The sequence below is a fragment of the Episyrphus balteatus genome, chromosome 4 (assembly GCF_945859705.1).
Source record: "Episyrphus balteatus chromosome 4, idEpiBalt1.1, whole genome shotgun sequence".
Classification (NCBI taxonomy): Eukaryota; Metazoa; Arthropoda; class Insecta; order Diptera; family Syrphidae; genus Episyrphus; species Episyrphus balteatus.
Window position 1 is genome coordinate 72923439 of NC_079137.1, and position 22058 is coordinate 72945496.

General features: G+C 30.2%; 1 protein-coding gene across 2 annotated transcripts; it reads left to right on the plus strand.

Annotated features, from left to right (window-relative positions):
• Positions 1–944: 944 nt before the first annotated feature.
• LOC129918779 (inner centromere protein A) lies at positions 945–21650 on the plus strand. Of its 2 annotated transcripts, none has more exons than XM_055999501.1 (12): positions 945–3455; positions 9469–9620; positions 9674–9808; positions 9868–10125; positions 10188–10527; positions 10766–10912; positions 10987–11137; positions 11197–11362; positions 11430–11573; positions 17458–17557; positions 20604–20747; positions 20903–21650. In XM_055999501.1, the coding sequence occupies exons 1-12, from the start codon at positions 1003–1005 to the stop codon at positions 21408–21410; spliced, it is 4698 nt and encodes a 1565-aa protein (XP_055855476.1). In that variant the 5' UTR covers positions 945–1002; the 3' UTR covers positions 21411–21650. The 2 variants fall into 2 exon arrangements, with proteins under 2 accessions (XP_055855476.1, XP_055855477.1); XM_055999502.1 differs by having other exon boundaries at positions 10826–10912.
• Positions 21651–22058: the final 408 nt, after the last annotated feature.

The window sequence follows — 22058 nt, forward strand, 5'->3', positions numbered from 1 at the left end:
CTAGATGACAACACAGAAATCAGGTTGTCCTCATTACTGCTAACACGTTCCATTTAAACCGCCTTCTTTTAGAAAAAATCGTACCGGTAAACAACAAACATAAATTCGTCACTCAGTGTCTATTTCGCTTTCATGTTGATGTTAATATGATATTATCATTTTGTGGTTCCCCTTGTCTTAGGTCATTTTAAAATGAATTGAAGACTCAAAAACACTAATTTTATGAATGACAAAGCAGCTGTTACATAGGCGCCACCAAAAAAGCCGTAGCCATGTTTTTCAACACGACAAACAAATTTTTTTGATCTCAATATTATTTCAAAATATGTACATATATTACCCACTTAAGTTCCGCCTTGAAATCCCACACTCGAAAATTGTGGGTGTTTTCCAAAATCCAATATATTTTTTCTAGACCACATGTCAATTAGATAAATATTTATTGAAAAATATCTCAATTGTTTTGTTCTTCTAGAAGATTTATTATCTCTTCTATATTTTTCAAAACAAATTTTCAAAACTATACTACCTATGTCTACCATGGAATCTTAATTCATTTAAAAGCATGATTCATCTACTTATATTTTTTGGAATTTCTTTAAGATACTTTCCCAACATTCTTTCAAAGTCCAAAACATTCTTTTCTATGACACTTAAAATTAGGTTATAATTTCTTACAAACATTCAAAACATCACCTTTCGTCACTTTCGTCGTCGTAATACTCTTGAATACCTGTGTTATATCAATAAAATTATAAAATTTCTATAACAAGAAAATAAAATAAACTTTTCAACAACTCTTTGGAAAGAATTTCAAAAATTAAAATAAAAGAAAAATCTTTTATTTAAAAAAAAAATAAAAATAAAAACATAAAACATTTTCTCACCTAAAAATAAATTCCCAGAGAATTAAATTAAAAAAAAAAACTAAAAGAAAGAGAATAAGAAAAACATATCAAAAAACCCCAAAGAGTACAAAAACTCACAAAAACAAAAAAAACAATGTTCAATCTTTTTCGTCGCCGTGGTCGGCGTTCTTCCAAAGAAGAAAAACAAACAAGAAAAAATGTCACAAAACCAAATGAATTTACTGCAAATCTCAATTCCGCCACTAGCAACGATGGCAACGTCGCCGTCGAAAACATCGTCGACAACGACAAATCTCAAAAGCCAAATTTTCTAAAACATAGCGCAAGCGCTTTCGAATCTAAGGTAAATTTAGATTCCACACAAGTACGACTGCGACGAAAAGAGTCGACGCCGCAGCAAAAAAGTTTACTTAATTACCATGAATACGGCGATATTGTTGGTGGTGTTGTTGTAAGTGAAAATAGTACCAATAGTCGAAACGAAGGTGCTGATCCGCTGGGACAGCGACAACGACGACGAAGTGACAACGACAACGGCGACGATCAAAGCAGTGATCAGCTTAAGAATCAATCAAACGAAAAACCTGCCAAACGTTCGAAGGACAAATCGTCTTCAAATCGAAGATCAATTTTCTTCAGGCATTTTCATACAACACCACCACAGCCAGCACCAAGTGAAAATCGCTACCAACAGCTTGACGAGGATCATCCTGAGTTTTTCAATGAAACAGTCACAGGGACTGTAGAAGAAGGGACATCATCATCAAAAAAACGTTTCAATCCCATCGAAAAGGGGCGTGAACTCTTCAATGACATTCTGATGGCCAAGGGACGTCATCGTAATCATCGCAACCATCATCACAAGAATAACAATTCGAGTGGAGGTGGACAGCCAAGTGTTGCAAAAGTTAACCAGGACTCGAAAAAGGATTACGATTACTTAAAGAAAACCAACCCTGAGCAACAACATACTTATCAAATATCTCACAAATCTAAAAATACCGCCGGTCTACAAACTGCAGATGGCGCTGCAGCAGCTGCTGCTCCGACGAGTGTCGTCGCGTCTGCTGTAAGTTCAGTCAAGTGCGCCGACTCCATTAGTGATATAAATAACTCGTTGAGTGCGCAAAATCTGCCAAAAGAGAAGAAGAGAAATGAAGATGTAACAATCAATGAAAGCTCTAACCACAATCAGACGGTTAGCGAACGCGCGTCCATACAAGTACATCGTAAGAACGCATCGGACGACGGCGACAATAACGTAGAAAAGATCGTTGCATTCGAAACATCAGAAAAACAAAAAGAAGAAGAAGATCAGAAGCGACTGGAATTGAAAAGTGATCGCGTCACAGCGTCTTTAAATGTCGAGGATCTTGACAATCTCTCGGAATTGACGGAATGTGATCGAGATCGTTTCATTGTCGAAACCACCAACAACACCACCAATACCGGAGAAATGGGTCAATCCCAGGCGAAATCAAGTGAACCAAGCGAACCGGTTCCGGTTCCGAAATCAAGATCATCATCGCCATCGATCGTTAGGGAATTTCGAGAGTCACATGTTGCTGATAATCAGCGGCCACCATCGCCACAAATCTCTTCTACCGCTGAATTAGTTGTGCCAAAAATTGTTGTCGAAGATTTTGGCAATGTTGCGGAAGAGGTGACGGGTAATACCTCGGAAAAGGGCGATGTTTTTTACGATTCGGAAAATAATCGAAGTGCGCCAGAGGCTAAAATCGAAGATCACCTCTTAAAAGTACCCTCCGAAGAAGATGATCAAGAAGAAGAAGGTGAAGATGATGAAGATTATGAAGAAGAGGAAGAAGATCAATGGCATTTTGTCAACAATTTACTTCAGCAAAATCCTTCGTCTTCTGTGGAAGGTGAAAATTCCGCCACAAATTATCAAAAAGCTGAAAATTCCTCCGACTCGAACTTAAGTAATTCGGATTCCGGCATTGCTACAGCATCATCATCATCTTCAACAACCGTTCCGAAAGTCTTACTTTTAGAAAGTTGTGATTTGGTCAATGACAGAAGTAAAGATCAATCACCACATCGATTTCGTGATGGTAGTTCAACAGATTGTGATGAAAATCTGCCACTTTGTGATGATTTTGATTATTACAAAGATTTGCCAACAATTGTTGATAGTGTCGAAGTTGTTAGTGCGGATGATAGTCATTCGGGGATACTTATTGAAAGTATAAGTTTGCCAGATGTTGTTGTTGAATCGACTACTGCGTCATCAGCAGCTCAAAGTGTTTTGAATAAAAATAATAATTCAAGTGATAGTGGTGATCATCAACATCGGTCGGTTAATGAAGATGAAAATGTTGACAATAGTGAAAATGTAAAAATGGGTAATGTTCATTTTATACCGATACGTGTTGAAAAACGTCGAAGTATTGATGATAGTGTGTTGATGACGAAATCGGCAAATGGTGGTAATTTACTTTATAATGGGCAACAGTACAAAGAGGAGAAATCAACGTTGGTGATAACGGCGGCAGAGGAAGAGGTTGCGGATGAACAGGCTGCTAAAGATGCTGCGAAAGCTGCTGCTGAGGAAGAGAAGCACAAGTAAATTAATTTTGTTTTATCTATCTTTGATCTAATTATTAGAAAGTTAAATTTTATTTATTTTGATATAAAATTAAACTTTAGCTAAGCTAATTCTGCAGGTTAACTTTATCCCAATTTCGAACTTTAATTAAAAAAAAAAAACGATGGCGTTAAATTTTTGGCCTATGCATTTTACAGCCTCGATTTTATTTTTCTCTTTGATTAATAAATATTTATGACTATTTGCTTAAGTGCTTAGATTTAACATAAACATAAGTGAAAAGTGCAAAAGTGAACATTTCCAAACATAATTTTGTATGCTTTACGACTGGAAAACTTAAAAATTAATGCAAAATGCTATTTTATTTTTTATTCTACACAAACATGTATATTAGGGTGTGTCAAAATGCAAAAGTTTGGAATTTTCAAATGTAAGCTTTTAAAAGTTGTAGCTTTTAAAAGTTGCATTGCTTATCAAAATTAAATCCTGCGCTTACAATTTTCGTTTTAATAAATATCTTTGGCTCGCTCAAAATATAGGAAGAAATCGAAGAAATTTGGATTTTTAGAGGTTTTTGAAACATATGTTTTTTTTTTAATTGCGCCGTTTGGATACAAGAAAAAATATATTAAATATTTTTAGGCTTTCACGTGAAAAATAATTCCAAGAAACTTTTAAGCTTATATTTGTTGGAATTGAACATAAGTTAAGAAGCTACGATATAATAAGTGAAGGAAACAAAATCATTTTTTCATATAAAATCGTTTTTTTCTTAACAACTTCAACCGATTTGAGCGAGCCAAAGACGAACGATGTTATAATTTTCTTTTACATATTATTAAATCTCAGACCCTAATACAAATTTTGACTACTATAACATTAGAAAATTAGAGTACTTTTCCCCATACAAAAGTGACACACCCTAATGTATATTAGGGTGGGTCAAAAAAAATCGAAATTCGTTTTTTCGATTTTGTACTTAAAAAAAATCGATTGCTAGACACCTCTAGAATAAACACACCAAATATAAGCTCATTATATATTTGGGAAGGTCCTCCGCTTCGCAATTTTCCATTTTTACATCAAGCTTCTACGAAAAAAAAAATCATTTTTTTATTAATTGACTTTTAAGCAAATTTTTTTTACATATTCTTGTAGAAAATTAAATGCTCTACAAAAAAAGGCCTTATACACTTTTTTCAATTTTCTAACCGTTTAGTAGATATTTGAAGTCCAAAAATCGAGAAAATCCTAAAAAAATTTTTTTTTCTTCTTAATTTTGTAACAAATTGAAAAATTATAATAAATCAAACGCGCATTACATAGTCTTTTAGGAAACAAATTGCTCCACAAAAAAGGTCTTATTAACTTTTTTCATTAATCTAACCATTCTAAGGATATTCGAGGTCAAAGTTAAAAAAAATTATAAAAACAATTTTTACTTTTAAAAATTTTCCAATTCACTGAAACTTCATTATTTTTTAAATTAACAAGATGTATTCTTGAAGGGGCTTAAACGTTCTACAAAAAATTCCTTGGCATCAAATTGATTGCTTTAACCGTTTAGAAGATATTCGTAGCCAAATCGCAATGCATATGGGTCATAAGAAAACTATTGAAATCAGTGGGCATTGGTTTGGATACGAATATCTTCTAAACGGTTAAAGCAATCAATTTGATGCCAAGGAATCGATTTTTCGGAGTACAAAATCGAAAAAATCGAATTTCGATTTTTTTTTAACCACCCTAATGTATATTTAATACATGAGCTTAAGTCAAAATTTTTAGTTGTATCTAATAGTCTCTTATAGAAGCTCTGAAAATCAAAACAAAAGCGGTTTGGTGTGGCACCATGTTGCTAAATTTTTTTTACAAATAGGTATTGGTGTGTCATTTTCAAAATTACCAAAGTGTTTTTGAAAAAATATTATTTTTAATCCAAAACAACTTATTTAAATTTTTTTTTTAAGTCGAAATCTTCAAAGACGAAAATTATTTTGTGCTTGTTTTGAAATTAAAAAAAAAAAGACTGTCCGCCGATTTAGTTTTGCAAATTTGCATCAGTTTCTTAGTAATTATAAACTATTAAAGAATTGCAGTTTTTTTCTAAAGTTCAATAGCCCGACAAAGCTATCCGCAGAAGGATCTCCCTAATATCAATACTGAACAAGAAATAATATAGAAATTCTTTGACGCAAAAGATTATTACGGATTCAAATCCTTTTTCAATTTTTTAAACATTTTTAACTATTCTATCAAAATTAATAAACTAAAAAAACATTTTTTGTTTCGGTTTAGACGAAATCGATCATTTTTTCAATTTTGCATCTGAAATCCTAGGTCGTTCATTTGGCCAGTATAATAAATAGCTGTGTCAAGTCAAACCTAGTCAAGTCAGAACTACCAGAATTTATTTTGCAACTGTAGATCAGATTTTACATTTTTTTTTTTCATTTAAAGACTAGATTGGACAACGAATCATCAAAATCATTTTCTGGACTCATTTCGCGAAATGAGAAACTTATTTAATCTGAAACTTATTCACAGATTTTTATTGCTTAAAGATCTTCTTAAATATAAACAAAGTAAGCCAACTAAGTTTTTTATAAAAATTAAATTTCAAAATCGTTATAACCTTTAAAAAAAATCGGATGATAAAATATCGTTAAAAATTGAATTTCTTAAAAATACACGCAATGCAATAAAAAAAAAACACCATGAAAATAGCTTAGGTGTTATATTAACTAAGGTCGTTAATTTTTTTGAGCTTTAAACTAAAACAAAATCACAATACAGCCTGAATTTCAAAAACTATTTCACTTCAGATTTAGTGTAAATACATCACAGTCTTACTTTTAAATGTGATGGGTAAACGTTCCTTTAAATTGCCTTATATTTATCACTAAAATAAATGAAACAAAAAATATAATTTTGTATTAAAAAAAAAAAAAAAAAACCCCTTATGGTTTATTTCGTTGAATAATGACGTCAGAATAAAATTGGCGTATTTTCGCTAAAACATCTACACGCCCACCTTCCTACAAACACACATAATTTTTTTTCACACCATGACTTGTCAAATCATAAAAGCTACAAATGTGTCTAATTGAAAACAAGAAATGAAAAAAGAAAAAAGATGCAATTTACGGATGTGAGCCAAGTAATTTTTATAGGTATTCTTTTTGGGTGAATCCTCTTTTTTCCGGTAGAAATTTAAAAATTCTTCAACATTTTTCAATCGTTGCATTCAAAAAAGAAAAACGACGAAAAGATATTCTGTCAAGAAATAAATGCGTTTCTTAATGCGTGCAGCATTTTCTGGTTGATGCCAATTTCCTGCCAAGATTTGCAAGTCTCAGGCATAATCCGAAAATGATTTTGTATGGATCTTTGAAAATGTTGACAAGAAGTGTTTGTTGAACCAGCAAGAAAATAAAATAATATTTTATATACAAAAAGCTTCTATCAAATAAACAGTTCAATGAGGTTGATGACTCAGTGATTTTGGTACGCGAAATAATAAATATAAATAGGAACATACAAAATGTAAACGGAAAAAAAAAGTTAGACTATTTTTACGTAAAATTTATGAATAGAATCTTATGACACTGCGAGAAAGTGATAAATTTATTTTAAGTTACAGAGACAATGATTATTTTGGCAAGTTTACAAGACGCATTATCAGATTAATGTAAGTTTAAAATACAATAAATGTATATTGTATTCAGTTTTTCTTTAATTTTGATATTTTAACTATACAAAACAAGATAATGCGCTTTTATTTCACTTGAGACGTCGCGACGACTTTCCTTCGATTTTTCAAAATTCTAAAAGGTCAGGATTCTTCTAAAGCGATTTTATTTTGAACTTGATTTTATTCTTAAATGCATTTCAATTTCAAGATAAAAATAACAAAACACAATGTTGTTGTATAAGAAATTCAATTAAACTATTTGCGATACAATCAATATACAAGGAAAATTAAAAGAAAATAAGAGCAAACGATTTATTGTTGAAATAATGTTTATAAACAAATTTTGTTGTTTTTGAATTATTGTGTTTATTGATAGTTTAAATTTTTATTGAAAACAAAAAACAAATACAATTCATATATTATTTATCAAATGAGATTTATTGAATACTGAAATTATTGAACTTCAACACAAAATTTGCATTAAGATATAGAAAAAGGCTTTCAACAAGTAGTACACATTTATTGTATAAAACTAGCAATGATTAAAATACATACATACACTTTTTTTCAAAAAATTGAGTAAAATATGAACCTGTAATTTTAAACACCGGCAATTTTAATATCATTTTTGTTATTATTTTATCATTTTTGTCATTATTGTTTCTAGACCTGTGAGAGAGTTAAAATAAATGTGCAAATTACCTACTAGAAAAAAATAAAGGTGAAAAGATGCAGCCTTGTGTAAATCCAATTTGAACTAAAATCATATCTGGGAATGTTTGCATTCATCAGATTTAAACTATGTATTTTGAATCACCATTTGTTCAACCATTCTTTTTCTTTCTTAAGTATCAATTTATTAAAAGTTATGTCACGATTTTTGATTTCGAACAATGAAATTATTTTTTTTTTTCACTCGCATTTGAAATTTTGAGAGGCTTTGTTCGACCCATTCAGTTCTGTTTTTTTTTTTAGACAAAGATGTCAATTCAAGATTTCTCGAAAAATAAAGCAAATGTCTGGTAGTAAATAAATACTCAACCGTTGTTTGTCAAAATATCTGAGTCTTGGACTATTTTCAAAAGTTTTTCTTTGTTAAAAAATAATATTTTTTGGAGTTGTTTAAAATATTGAAGTATTGTTTTTTGTTTATATAAAGTTTTTAAAAATTTACAATTTTATAAGAAAAAAAAAAAACAAATGGTGTTTTGAGGTTTTAATGACAAATGCGATTTGATTTTTCTTAAAAGTATTCATATTTTCTTACCGTTAAATTGGTTTTTGAAAAAAAAAAAAATATTTTTACTTAAAGAATTCTTAAACATTTTTCAAAACAAAATTTTAGGCAAGCCAATTTCTTTGAATTAATAAAAGACATCTCAAAACCAAATTAAAAAACAAAAAATCTTAAACTCAAACCATGTTCAATAAATAGGTTAAAACAAAAATTATTTGATTTTTTGTTTAATATAAAATTTTTATTTTTTATTATTATTTTTATTAAAAGACTTTAATTAAAAGAATGTTTGAATTGATTCGATTCCTTATCCCAAGTATGTTGGTTTTATATTTTTTTTAAAACTAATATTACCAGAAGATGCTTTTGATTTATACGCAAAAAGAAAAAATCAACTAAGAACTTATTTGGCATGATTCACTAAAAGAATTCATCCAGAGTGATATAATTTCTATATCAGCCTAAAAATAAAGAAGAAATATATTTTTTTTATCGATATTTAAATCTGTTTGCCCCCCGCAGTGAATATCCTAAATTTTACTCATTCTTTCGAAAATGTTTTCCAATTTTCAAATTATTGTTGAATTGATAAACAAACAAATAAATGAAAACAAAAAACATAGAAAATCACGTAATATTACGTCAGAAGCTTTTTTATTCCTTCATTTTTCGTTTATTTTTGAGAAAATCTCTTTTTTCAAAAAGTTCAATTTAAGAATAGAATTTAAAAAAAATTTGTTTCTGCAACATTCAAAAAAAAATCCTAGTACTTAAAACTTGTATTTTAGTTCATTAGCTATATCTTAAAAATAAAGTATTGGGAAATGTTAAATGGATTGGTTAATTATCTTCTACTTGAAACAAATTGGCTAATTAGCTAGAAAATATTTCCAAAAATACAAAGAGAACATTTACAAATTGTAATTTTTTTTTTCTGGCAAGCTTAAGTGGAATATTATAGATTAAAGAAAATTGAAAATAATCCATTTCAGCATTTTTACTAGAAGGTGAATTTCTCAAGTCAAAAATTTGTTGCGTATCATTGATAATATCTAGGTTTCAAGGTTTAACTTAATTAATTTATTTTTTTCTTCAACAGGAAAGAATTAGTTGACCAAGAAACCCATTTCAACGCTCAGCTAGACGATGCTCAAAAGAACATCTACAATCTTCAATCAAAAGTGGATGAATTGCAATCAAAGATTGATGATTTGGAAAGAGAATTATCAGCCAAATCATGGAACGTTGAACGTAAGTTTTTTATTTTCTATCAAAAGTAATTCACTTCATTTCCAAAATTGTAGGTCTCCAAGGTGAATTGGGAGCTGCTCATAAAGAAGATGAATTTGTTCGTCGAAAACTTAAACTTCTCGAAGATGAAAAAACAACTCTTCGACAAAAAAGTTTCGAAACGGAAGAAGATCTACAAAGAAAATATGGTAATAGTTCTTAATTAGAAAGCGCCTTTAAAATTTCAAAACATTTCTTTTGTTTAAAGACGATCTCGACCGCCAATACAAAGAGCTAGATGAAAGGTACAAAGAAATGAAATTGTTAGCTGGTAATCTACAAACACAATACGCTTGCGCACAAACTGAAGCCGAACAATGTCGCAAAGAAACAGAAGACTTGAGGCTGGAAAAAGATGAACAGGTTAGAATATTGGAAGAAGCTCTGGCAACGGCTAAACAAGAACAAGAAGCAATGCAAACAAAATGGCACAAAGAATTTGAAAGTTTGCGAACGCAAAATGCTGGTAAGTTAAAAAAAAAATTACATTTCTTTTAAGCTTTTTAAACCAACTTGAAACTGGTTAAGATCGTGAGGAAAGTCTTATGAGTGACTGCGAATGGCAATTACGTCAAATGCAAAAAACTTGTAAAGATAAAATCGACAAAGCCGAGCACCAGCGCAAAGAAGCCATCGAAAGAAATCAAAGAATCCAAGAAGAAGCCGAAGAAAAACTTCACGAAGTCGAACATTTAAGGTCTTATGAAGCCGAAGTCAAGCAATTGCGTGGCTTAACGGGTGAACAAGAAAATTCCATAATATCAATGAGAGAACAAATTGAAGAACTGAAGGCAGATTTAGTTACTGCCAACGAAAATCTAGAGGAACAAATTGAATGCGTTCGCAAGATCAAGTATCAGTGTAATAAGTAAGTTTGACAAGCTCCTAAAACCGCTCGCCTTTATCCCCTTTTTCCACCCAAAAGTAAAAAAAAAAAATAAAGATTGTCTTATCCCATCACCTCCAAAAAGCCCGCCCATTTTTTAGCTTAGCTATCATCAAATTTTTTGTTTTCGAAAAATCATCCGGTTTCAAAAACCGATTTCTCCAGCTTTTTTTTTCTAACCTCTGCAAGCATCTTTTGCTATTTATCTCTGCTTTCTCAGCTGCTCTACACCCAAGTCTCTCCTACGTATTATTTTGACAAATACTTCGCCTTTTATTAGTGCCCTATACGACAAGGAACGTGAAATGTTACAAAAGATCGATGATGTTCGAAATGAAGCTGCATCCTTATGGGAAAATAAATTAATGTAAGCCTGCATTTTTGAAGACTTTCTTCTTTAAGAAGATTCCTAAAACTTTTTTTGTTTCAAAAAACTTATAGAACAGAGATGACAAGACTGAAAATGGAACTTGAGTCCGTCTATGTTGATGAACGGCGTGAAGAATTAGATAAACTTCAAGCCGAACACATAGAAGAACTGAAAGCACTCACAACAAGATACACAGCTAATGAGGAAGAATTGAGAGCAGAGGTTTGAAAAATCTGTTTTATTTCTGAACAAGTTTTAAATTTTTATTATTTTATTTGAAGATCTCAGAATTACGAGCATCTTTGCAACAGCGAAACGAAGAATATGCCAATCTACGCGAAAAATCTGACAATGCAATTCTACAAACAAGAATGCATTTGGATCGAGCTGATAGGGACTATCAGACGGCCATGTGTCGGGAGGAAGAAAAGAGAGAAACATTAACTGGTAAGTTAATTTTATTTGTTTTTTTTTACAATAATTGGTTAAAAATGATGTTTTTGTATTTTTTTAGAATCCCTTAGAAAAGAACTTGAAGCAGAAAAACTTGCAATGGAAGAAAAATTCCGTGAAAGGCTGGGCCAAGTGCAAGATGAATTTAATCAAGAATTACAAACATCTACACAGGAATTGCAGGAAAAACATAAAAGAGAATTGGGTAAGTAGAGAAAACTTAAATTTTGAAGAAATAAATAATTATGGTTCAAGTGGTATATCATTTCATGAGAATCAACAAGAACGAACTATTGATTGTTCCATGTAAATGATTCATCATTATGAAAAGTTCGTTTTTTGATTTTTTGTAAAAAGTGAGGCCATGAGATGCAAAGTAGGTACCTTAATTTTATACAGTTTTTCAAAAAGACAAAAACTAATATTCACGATAGCAATATAAAAATATAAGTGAGAGCCTTTAATAAAAAGGTTAAAAAATAGGCAATACAATTTTCTCTATCTGAAAATATTGACAAATGGTACAGACAGGTTTCTGATCAACATTTTCACTGTTCCTATCTATTTTCAATTTTTTAACGTCACTGAGGATAAGGAACCGCAAAAACAGGGAGAGATTTTTACTGATTTTGAATCGCAACCTTCGCCTCAAGATATCCAACATTTCACGATTCACTCAAATTTTATAACTTGATTCTCTGAACATTTTCTTTGTTAGTTACAGAATTACTTGCTTCGACCATGCTGTATTTTTTCAATATTTATGCTATGACTTTTTGAAGTGAAAACTTCTTAAGTATCGTAGTGATTTGAAACAAGATGAAACGAAAACGCGACACGAATATTAGACTTGTTATAACTTTTTTGTTTTAATAGATAGATGAATGAAATTTGTACTTAAATAAATTATAATTGTGAAAAATTTCAGAAAATTCTGCAAGATGTTCTTTTGCTACACACGTTATATCTTTTGATCTAGTGCACATACAAATTTGATTTAACTTTAATACGCATGCTGATATTTGATATATCACACATAACGGTACGTGCTCTACAAGTTACACAATACCTCAAAACACCTGTGGAGATCTGTTGCCGATGACCAGCCACCAGTGTAGGAAGTACCGTAATCTCAGTTTGAAATTTCGTCATGGTTGGCTTTAAAAAATTCTTACTTTTTCTGTAGGCATGTTAGAGATATGATTGAAGCGTCATATAAAAGGTGAAATAATAATGATATAAAATTTATTATAGGTTGTTATTTAAAAAATGGATTTAATGGCGTTAGAAGAGAAAAGAGATTGATTGTTTTGCTTTTTTATGAAAACTAATTGGGTAAAAAATTTCTATCTCTTTTTGTAGATGTTGTATAAACATGGTCGATATAAATATTTTGAGATGAAACAATAAGCTTTCAGATGGTATAAAATTTATTGTGTATTGTCATATAAAAAAAGTGATGGAATAAAAAAAGTTATATTTTTTCAATATAACTTAAGGTTTCACTGCTACCACGTGTGAATTGCACACGCATGATTTTTTTTATTTTCTTGCTTATTTGATCAAACTTTGGTACTCATGATCATGGTACTCATAAGTCATAAGTTGGCGGACTAAATCGGAAATAATTAAATCAAAAGATCCAAATTTGTAGCTTTTTTAAATGATCTTAAACTTCATAAACTACGTTTTGCAAAGCTTCAATTTCTAGAAAAGAAATAAATTTGTCTTAATTCCACGTAATTTCTGGAGTTAAATAGCATTTAAAAACCTTTAGCTTTTAACATTTCATGTTGTTTCCGCTAACCTAAGACTTATTTAAGCGGAAAATTCCATAACTCAAAAATCATGCGAGCCACAAATTTTTGGTTTGCCTCAGAGATAATTTTTTTTTAATCCTCTAAAAAGTATTCCCTAAGCCTTAAGTAAGGGGACGTAAAAGTTTCTCTTAGCACATTCGGTTACATCATCCGATTACGAGATTGTTGTTACAGATCATAGGTCTAAGTTATTTGATGAAGCGTTGTTAAATTCAAATAAATATCCGAAGATGAGAGCCGTAAGCCGACAGCCATCTTTTTCTACAAGTCGAAGGGTATCTCGTGTAATGTCGGAAACATATCCAAAATCGCCATTATAATCCTTATGATCCTCGTTCACACCTTTAAAAGTTCATAGGTGCACCTCATGATTCCTTAAGTTCTAAGTTTCGGTTTCATATTACTCTTTAGCCAATCGGTCCAGAATCAGTGTGAAACTCACGGTGGTCTTGAAAACGCGGCAGGTTTTATAAAAATGGATCCCAAAAGTAATGATGCAGATTTGTTCGAAATGATCTCAGGATTCCAAATTTGTAAGTTTCAAAATCGTACCTGATCCCTTTTTTGAGTTACAGGCATTATACATATATATACATTTGACTTGCAATGGAAAAAAAAAATTAAACAGAAAACAAAAGCACGTTATAATGTCCTATACCTTTTTGGAAAGCTTAAATATACTCCTTGAATTTGATGTTCATTTGAAGTTGATTGAGTAAATAGTTTTTGAGAAATTTAATTTCAAAATCAAAATTTAAAAAAAAAATAATAATTTTTGTATTTATGTTAATTTTTTTTACCTTTGAATTACAAGGTACAAGTTTTTTTCAAAATTGAATGTTCTATTTAGTTCTTAGTCAAATCCTTAAAAATAGATGCAAAAAACTATTCTATAGTTTTTTAAAAATGGAAAGAAAAGATAGGCACTTTTATTATTGGTTCATTTGTTCCTAAGGAAAAATGTGTATAATGGTTATTTAATCAATAGATTTGTAAGTTCTTATCACACTAAGTGTGACTCAGAATCAACCCCAAGAACGAAGTGGTATTTTGGCACCTTTTTTGAGATTTTTTGTTAATTTTTGGTGTTTTTTTAAATGTTTTTTTTTTGCCATTTTCAGAGTTTTGTATTTTTTTTTTTAATTTTTATATACAATGGTCGGAAAAAGTATTTTGACAAAATGAACATTTTTCTAACTGATGAGAATAATCTGTAACGGTTAAACATTAAATAAGGAAGTTGACGTTTATTTATTAAGTATATTATGGTGAATCTCATGATGGTCAATGTCAGTCATATAGTTGGTATTATGCCTCGAGGCTGCATTTTTTGTATAAAAAGTACTAATTTTTGAGGGAAAAAAGTATTTTGACAAACGTTCTTTTTCAACGTTGGTAAGGTAAGGTAATGCATTTTACGTGTTTCAAGCACGTATACAACTGACAGACTTGTTAAGCCCCGATTTGTAAAAAATTGGGCAAAACGGCGGAACTTAACATGAAATTGGCGCATCTTCTGTTGCAAGTCATAATTTCTGTGTGTCTGTTAAAAAATCTGTAGAGAACTGAATTTATCGCGGGAAACTAAAAATTACCAAATATACAAACACAAAAATATAATTATACTATTAAAAATTTACCACAAATGGACAAAAAATGAAAAAAATGCACTTAAAAAAATTGAAGCATTTTGAAGAATTCACTTTATCGCGGATTGACTCCAAAAAGTCTGCGGATTTGGAAATGCCATTCTTTCATCAAAAACCTTGTTAGAAAAAGTACCCTTTGCATTGATCTCGAAGAAGACAATTTTACCATGTTTATGGGAAGATAATACAGTATTTACCTCCTAAAACAAAAATTGAAAAATAACTGAATTCTCAAAGGAACATATTGGTATGCTTCTTTCATTCAAAAACAAACTTTTATGGACCACATTCTCACAAATTCTATCTCAATGATCCGGGAAACGAAAAGGAACTGTTGAAGCTCCGTAAAAATTTGGTCAAGTTTGTTCCAGAAGCGAAAAGCACAACAACATGTCCCTTTGAGAATTAAATTTTTTTTCAATTTTTGTTTTATGAGGTAAATACTGTATTATCTTCCCATAAACATGGTAAAATTGTCTTCTTCGAGATCAATGCAAAGGGTACTTTTTCTAACAAGGTTTTTGATGAAAGAATGGCATTTCCAAATCCGCAGACTTTTTGGAGTCAATCCGCGATAAAGTGAATTCTTCAAAATGCTTCAATTTTTTTAAGTGCATTTTTTTCATTTTTTGTCCATTTGTGGTAAATTTTTAATAGTATAATTATATTTTTGTGTTTGTATATTTGGTAATTTTTAGTTTCCCGCGATAAATTCAGTTCTCTACAGATTTTTTAACAGACACACAGAAATTATGACTTGCAACAGAAGATGCGCCAATTTCATGTTAAGTTCCGCCGTTTTGCCCAATTTTTTACAAATCGGGGCTTAACAAGTCTGTCAGTTGTATACGTGCTTGAAACACGTAAAATGCATTACCTTACCTTACCAACGTTGAAAAAGAACGTTTGTCAAAATACTTTTTTCCCTCAAAAATTAGTACTTTTTATACAAAAAATGCAGCCTCGAGGCATAATACCAACTATATGACTGACATTGACCATCATGAGATTCACCATAATATACTTAATAAATAAACGTCAACTTCCTTATTTAATGTTTAACCGTTACAGATTATTCTCATCAGTTAGAAAAATGTTCATTTTGTCAAAATACTTTTTCCGACCATTGTATTTTAAAGTTATTTTTATTACGTTCTGAATATTTCAGGACTATTTTTGAAATCTAAGAGTTATAATGTTACGTATAACAGAAAAATATCCCATATTACATAGATTTCAGGACAGCTAAGGTCCTCAGGGACCACAAAACCTCTTCTCGATTTTCATCGTGAGAGCCATTCATTTAAAAAAAATTAATTTATTTAATTTAAAAAAAAGAAGACGTCCTGATCAGCAGCGTGTTACAGTGACCTTTTTTTCCATTTAATTTGAGGCTAATTTTTTTTTATTTAAAAAAAAAAATTAAAAAAAGCTAAAAAAAAAATTGGAGAAAAGATACATTTTTCTTAAATCTCAAAAACTAAGATACTTTTAAACATGCGGTTTTTTGTTTTTGACTTAAAATCAATGAGACCATTGATTTGTGTAAAAAAATTTTACCCTTTATTAAAAACAGTAGAGTAAAATAAACTAAAAGAAAACAAAATATATTTTTCTAAAATAATAACTTTAAAATTGAATTTCTCAAAAACTATTTACTGAATCAACTTCAAATAAACATCAAATTAAAGGAGTATATTTTAGCTTTCCAAAAAGGTATTGGACATTATAATGTGCTTTTGTTTTCTGTTTAATTTTTTTTTTCCATTGCAAGCCAAATGTATATATATGTATAATGCCTGTAACTCAAAAAAGGGATCAGGTACGATTTTGAAACTTACAAATCTGGAATCCTGAGATCATTTCGAACAAATCTGCATCATTACTTTTGGGATCCATTTTTATAAAACCTGCCGCGTTTTTAAGACCACCGTGAACTGTATAGCAGTAAAAAAATATTGAATCCTAAGTAAGAAAATTTCAAAATTTTCCCGAATCGTTTGGCAAGTTTATCGACACTTCGCCACTGGCATTCTCCTATTTCATTGAGTAATCTTATTTTACAACTGCAACGTATGCAACAGTGACACAACTCTTGCAAGGAAAGGTTAGATCGTGTAGACCTATGGTTGTTGTAAATAATATCATCGTAAGATTATTTAATAAGTTTAGAACTTTACTGAATAATTTCTAAGGATTTGAAGATTTGAAATAATCTTTTGAAAGTTTCCTAAAATCATTGTTGTGTAGAATATCACAGCCCAATACTTTATTATTTTTCATTTTTCTTAATAACGGACGTGAAGATTTTATTATTTTATTGAATTTTCTTACATCACTTATTTTGAAGAAAAATTTCTATAAAAAGTCACTTTATTAAAACATAAGTACTAAAATATTATTCAAGTTATTATACATTGGCCTAAGAAGTTGAAAAGTACAAAGGTGAAAACTTTCAAAAAATTTTTTGTATGGTGTTCTTTTTCACAAACCGAAAAAAAATTATTTTTACCTTTGCACTTTTGCAAAATGTGGGCAATGTAGTTTTAATCTTAAATCGTTTTTTTTTTTTTGTTTAAAATAAAAAGGCTACAAAATCTAATTTTTTTTATTTTTTCAGAACAACAATGGCAAAGATTGATTGCTGAAAAAGAAGAAGCGATCCACGAAGTTGAAGCGCGGCACCGTAAAAAAGTTCAAGATGCTGAGGATCGCCTGCAGTAAGTAGTTATTTTCTTATTCCTTTAATTGACACCGCACTGGTCATGCTTTTGCGTGCCTTTGTCAACAAATTATAATACCACGAATAATTTCAAAAATATTAGATTTATGTATTAAAAATTCTGCATCCACATAAATTGGTATATGAAATTTTGTGTTCATTATGTTCATCATAAACAGTTTTGAATTGGCTTTGTTAAATTTGGTCCTTGGTTTTTTTTTGATATTTTTGTATATGCTTGATTTAAAGATGGATAAATTATGGATATATTATTTGTCCTTTTTTGATTTTTTGAAATTTTGTATAAGTTTTTGTTTTGTCTTTGTTTTTTTTTGTATTTTGTATATTTTTTCTCTCTCTCTCTTCTTTTTTTTATTCCAACAGAACGAACCGAGCAGATGGTTCTTCGACAATTTCTGCTTTATTCATGATCACAAAGGGAGCGTGTCCCTTTATTCCATCGATTATTGCACTTTATATGACAATGTCAGCTCGTATTGCATTTGCATGTTTATTGTTCACATTTGTTGTTTTTATTTATGTTAAATTGAAATTAACTTCAAACAAACAATAATTTATATAAAAATATTCTAAATTATTTATAATGTTTAATATTATATCTTATTTATTTTATTTATTAGATATGATGAACTTCTTTTTTAAATTATAAATTTTTAAACCAAGCGTTTTTTCAGAAAATAATAAAGGGGCACGCTTCAGCTCATAGAATTTTTTTATTAAATAAATGAAGAAAATAGTAAGATAATTTTACTAATACTTTTGCTGGCCGAAGAAAACATAATTTTAAGATAAAATCAAGTTATGTATACAAAATTGAAAAAGTAAAATTTGCATAGATTCATAAAATAAATACCAAAAATTAAACCATAAGGATAAAAAGGATCGATCATTTAAGATATTGATGTACAAATATCAAATTGAACTCTTTTATAAAGAAAAAAGGAATTTTTGGACTAACTAGTTATCATCCGGCTTCGTCGGAGTTGAAAATCTTTGAATCAAAACATTTTAATCGTAATAATGAAAAACATTCTATTTTAGAAAAAATCGCAAGTTTCAAAACTTATAAACGAGCTTCGCGTAGAAAGTTTCTCTTAAAATATATCCTCCTTCCTCAATTGAATATGTGAACGGATAGAAATTTCCCATATATATATATAATATATATACAGTGGACGTCCATTATAACGAATGATATAATGTTCGAGGTCATTCACTATATCGAGAGAATTCGCTATATCGATCGAATTTTCATTTAAAAAAACCGAGTAACTGATTAATAAATTTATTTATGATTGTGTTTTGTACTGTTAATACTCTGTCCTGTGATTAATACAATCAAATTGCAATTTAGTACGAAGATAAAGTTAAAAAAGTAATTTTTAAATTTTAAGCAATGGAACAATGGAAACAACAACACATTTAATGTGAATTAATTTATACGTTCGTTTTATCGGATAGCAAATAGTGACCATCGTTCGCTATTTAGAGATGTCAATGTAAATTTTAAGAGCGTTAGTTATATCGCAAATTCACTATATCGGATATTCGTTATACTGGACGTCTACTGTATTAATTAAATATAAACGAATTATTTCATGTGCGGAACTAAATTCTTGCTGTAATTTTGAATGAAAGTCCACTTTTATTGCGTAACAAACTGTTACAATTGAATAATTTAAAGGAATACTTTTACCCATTTTTCTGGCAGCGCTCGAATAACGTTGCGGATCAAACTTTAGCTTGTGAATCATTCTCCATGAATGCAATCGTTAGAAAATAGCCTGGCGACTTACTCAATTCAATATGTTAAAACCACCTCTTCTTCTTTTACCATAATACAATGGATCTTCATGGAATTTTCGATAATTTGTTTGCCTTCCTTTGCGCGAACGATTAAAGCCATCAACATTAGCCCTTTTCCATTAGAGGTGGTAGTTTACTCGTGAGTAGAAATCTACTACAACAACTACACTTTCGTATCTCCTCGAGTAGAAGATCGTGTGTTATTTGTAGTACTAGATCTACTCATGAGTAAACTAACACCTCCAATGGAACAGGGCTATTAAAATAAACGTCACATAAAGCTGTTAGTGATGCATTTGCTAACAGAATCGCAAGCAACATTTTTGTAGAAAGTTTTCATAAGGAATCTCTAGAAATGCCAGGCCGTTTGAAAGAACTTTTCTTCAAACTATTTGGCACTTTGTTTAATAGTAGATTTGAAATCTTAGAATACAGAAAAACACGATTTTAGTTGTTAATTTACAAAAAAAAATTCCCAGCCTATAAAAATTTGTTTAACACTTGCATATATTTTCGCCATGGTTACATTATCATCAGGCGTTGGAAATTTTTATAGCCCTTTATTGTTTCTAAGACTTGAGAAGATTAAGGTCGGTAAACTCCATACGTAACTTAGGTTAACCTTATTTTCGATAAGTACATACTTTCCGTATTAAAAACTGTTAAAATATGACAAAATTAGCATTTTTCTAACATTTATTTTCTTAAAATACCCTATACTTTTGGTATATTCATAAATGGTAAAAACTGTTGAAAGTTTGAATGGACATTGGACAGTAGAGTTAGGTTAATAATTTTGCAATTAGGTACTAGTATAGTTCTCTTCTTTTTTCACTCGGAAAATAGTTTTTTTTTTTTCATAAGAAATTTTTCATTTTCATGAAACAAGTTCATCATTGTTATTTTTTAACAAATCTTGAATATTTTGTACTTTTTATTTTGAAATGTTTTTTTTTTTTTTTTTTTTTAATTTTTAACCCTATGCCTGCGTGATATGCTTTTAAAAATTATATTATTATTTGTTTTGCTTAAATATTTTTGTTTTGTTTTATACTCACACACTATTTTTAATAAATACAAAAAAAAAAAAAAAAGATTACACCTTGCTTAAAAGCCTTAAAAATTATTATTTTGTTTAATTTCTTCCCTTTTCTTCCCTCCAAAACCAATAAAAAAAACTTAAATAAACCAAACAAAAAAAAAATTATTAACACCAGCGAGGTTGAGACGCGTCACCAACATAATCTGAAGGACCTGAAATTAATGTATGACAGCGAAAAAGCATCACTCGATAAGCGTGATTTGAGCAACACAAATGAAATTGAACAATTGCATCGCAAATGCAGATGTTTAACAAATTTGTAAGTAATTTTTTTGTTGTCAATTTTATTCTATATGTGCTCTAGATATTTTATATGCAAATGGCAATGCTTTCCCTATAATGTTTTTGTCCAATAAAAAACCCTCACTATTTTCCAAAAAAAAAAACTAAATTTTAATATATTCTAAACTTTAGATTCGAAGAAATGCGAATGCGCTATGAACGTCGCGATCCACGTCCTGAGGATCTTCGAGAAATCGCTGAGTTACGCAGTCGCTGCGAAGCCCAAGAACGTGACATCTTTGCATTGACCGATCGCCTGCGAGATATGCAAATTCAATTGGAAGAACTTCAAGGTGGTGGAGCGGGTAAAAAGAAGTCTCAGGTTCGAAAACCTCCACCAAAAACAATTCCCACCAATTGTGATGTGATCTATGAGGAGAACGAAGAACGTGAATCTCCTCCACCGCCACCACCACGTCCAATGACATCACCAAATGGTCATCTTGATGGTGAAGCTGACGATGAAGATGATGACGATGATGAAGAAGAAGAAGACGACGATGATGAGGAAGATGACGAGGAGGTCTCTGAAAGTAGCCCATACCAAAAAAACACCATCAACGATGATGATCATCCCGCAACGATCATTAGTAATAAGAAAACCAATTCATTGAAACTTTTAAATGAGTCGATTATTTAGATAAATAATTAAAAAAAACGACCAAATATTAATTTTCGAAGTCGAAAAAGTGACAGTTCGTTAAAGGGTCTTCTGTGGAAGTATTCGAACACTGTGACAGTTAAAATAAGATGAGCATTATGCATGCCTCTTACTACCTATAATTTGAATTATTATTATCATTCTGTTGTTATTTAGTTTTTTAAAAGAAACTCATTTTTAAAAATTGAACAAAATAACTATAACCTCTTGCAGAACAAACACAATTAATCCAGTCAAATAAGGGTTTAACCTCGGAATGAATGTTAGTAGAAATTTTTTTTGCTCAATATCTTCCTTTTGCCATTCTATAACATATCTCAAAAGTCTAGAAAAATCTCATGTCCGCTTGTCGCGATTTCAAGGTCAAATCGCGAAATGGAGATTTTCAAAATTAGCAAAAATAAGCTATGGTATTATATACACATATGATACATGATTTCAAGGTATTTTTTAATGCTGATTCCAAAAAATCTAAAATCAAGACAATCTGACGTCTCTAGAAAAAGTTATACCTGTTTTTCATCTGTCAACTCATATTATTATAACAGTTGCAAACTTACTGCCGAAAAACCCTTAAAAGTTATGGTAGATGAACCAAATTTTGCATGAAGATTTTAGAATCCATCA

Excerpts from the sequence above, each read along its gene's own strand:
- LOC129918779 (XM_055999501.1), top strand. The coding sequence starts at position 1,003 with ATGTTCAATCTTTTTCGTCGCCGTGGTCGGCGTTCTTCCAAAGAAGAA. Across the intron at positions 9,621-9,673 it reads CAAATCATGGAACGTTGAAC|GTCTCCAAGGTGAATTGGGA; the intron begins GTAAGTTTTTTA and ends CCAAAATTGTAG. Across the intron at positions 17,558-20,603 it reads GATGCTGAGGATCGCCTGCA|CGAGGTTGAGACGCGTCACC; the intron begins GTAAGTAGTTAT and ends TATTAACACCAG.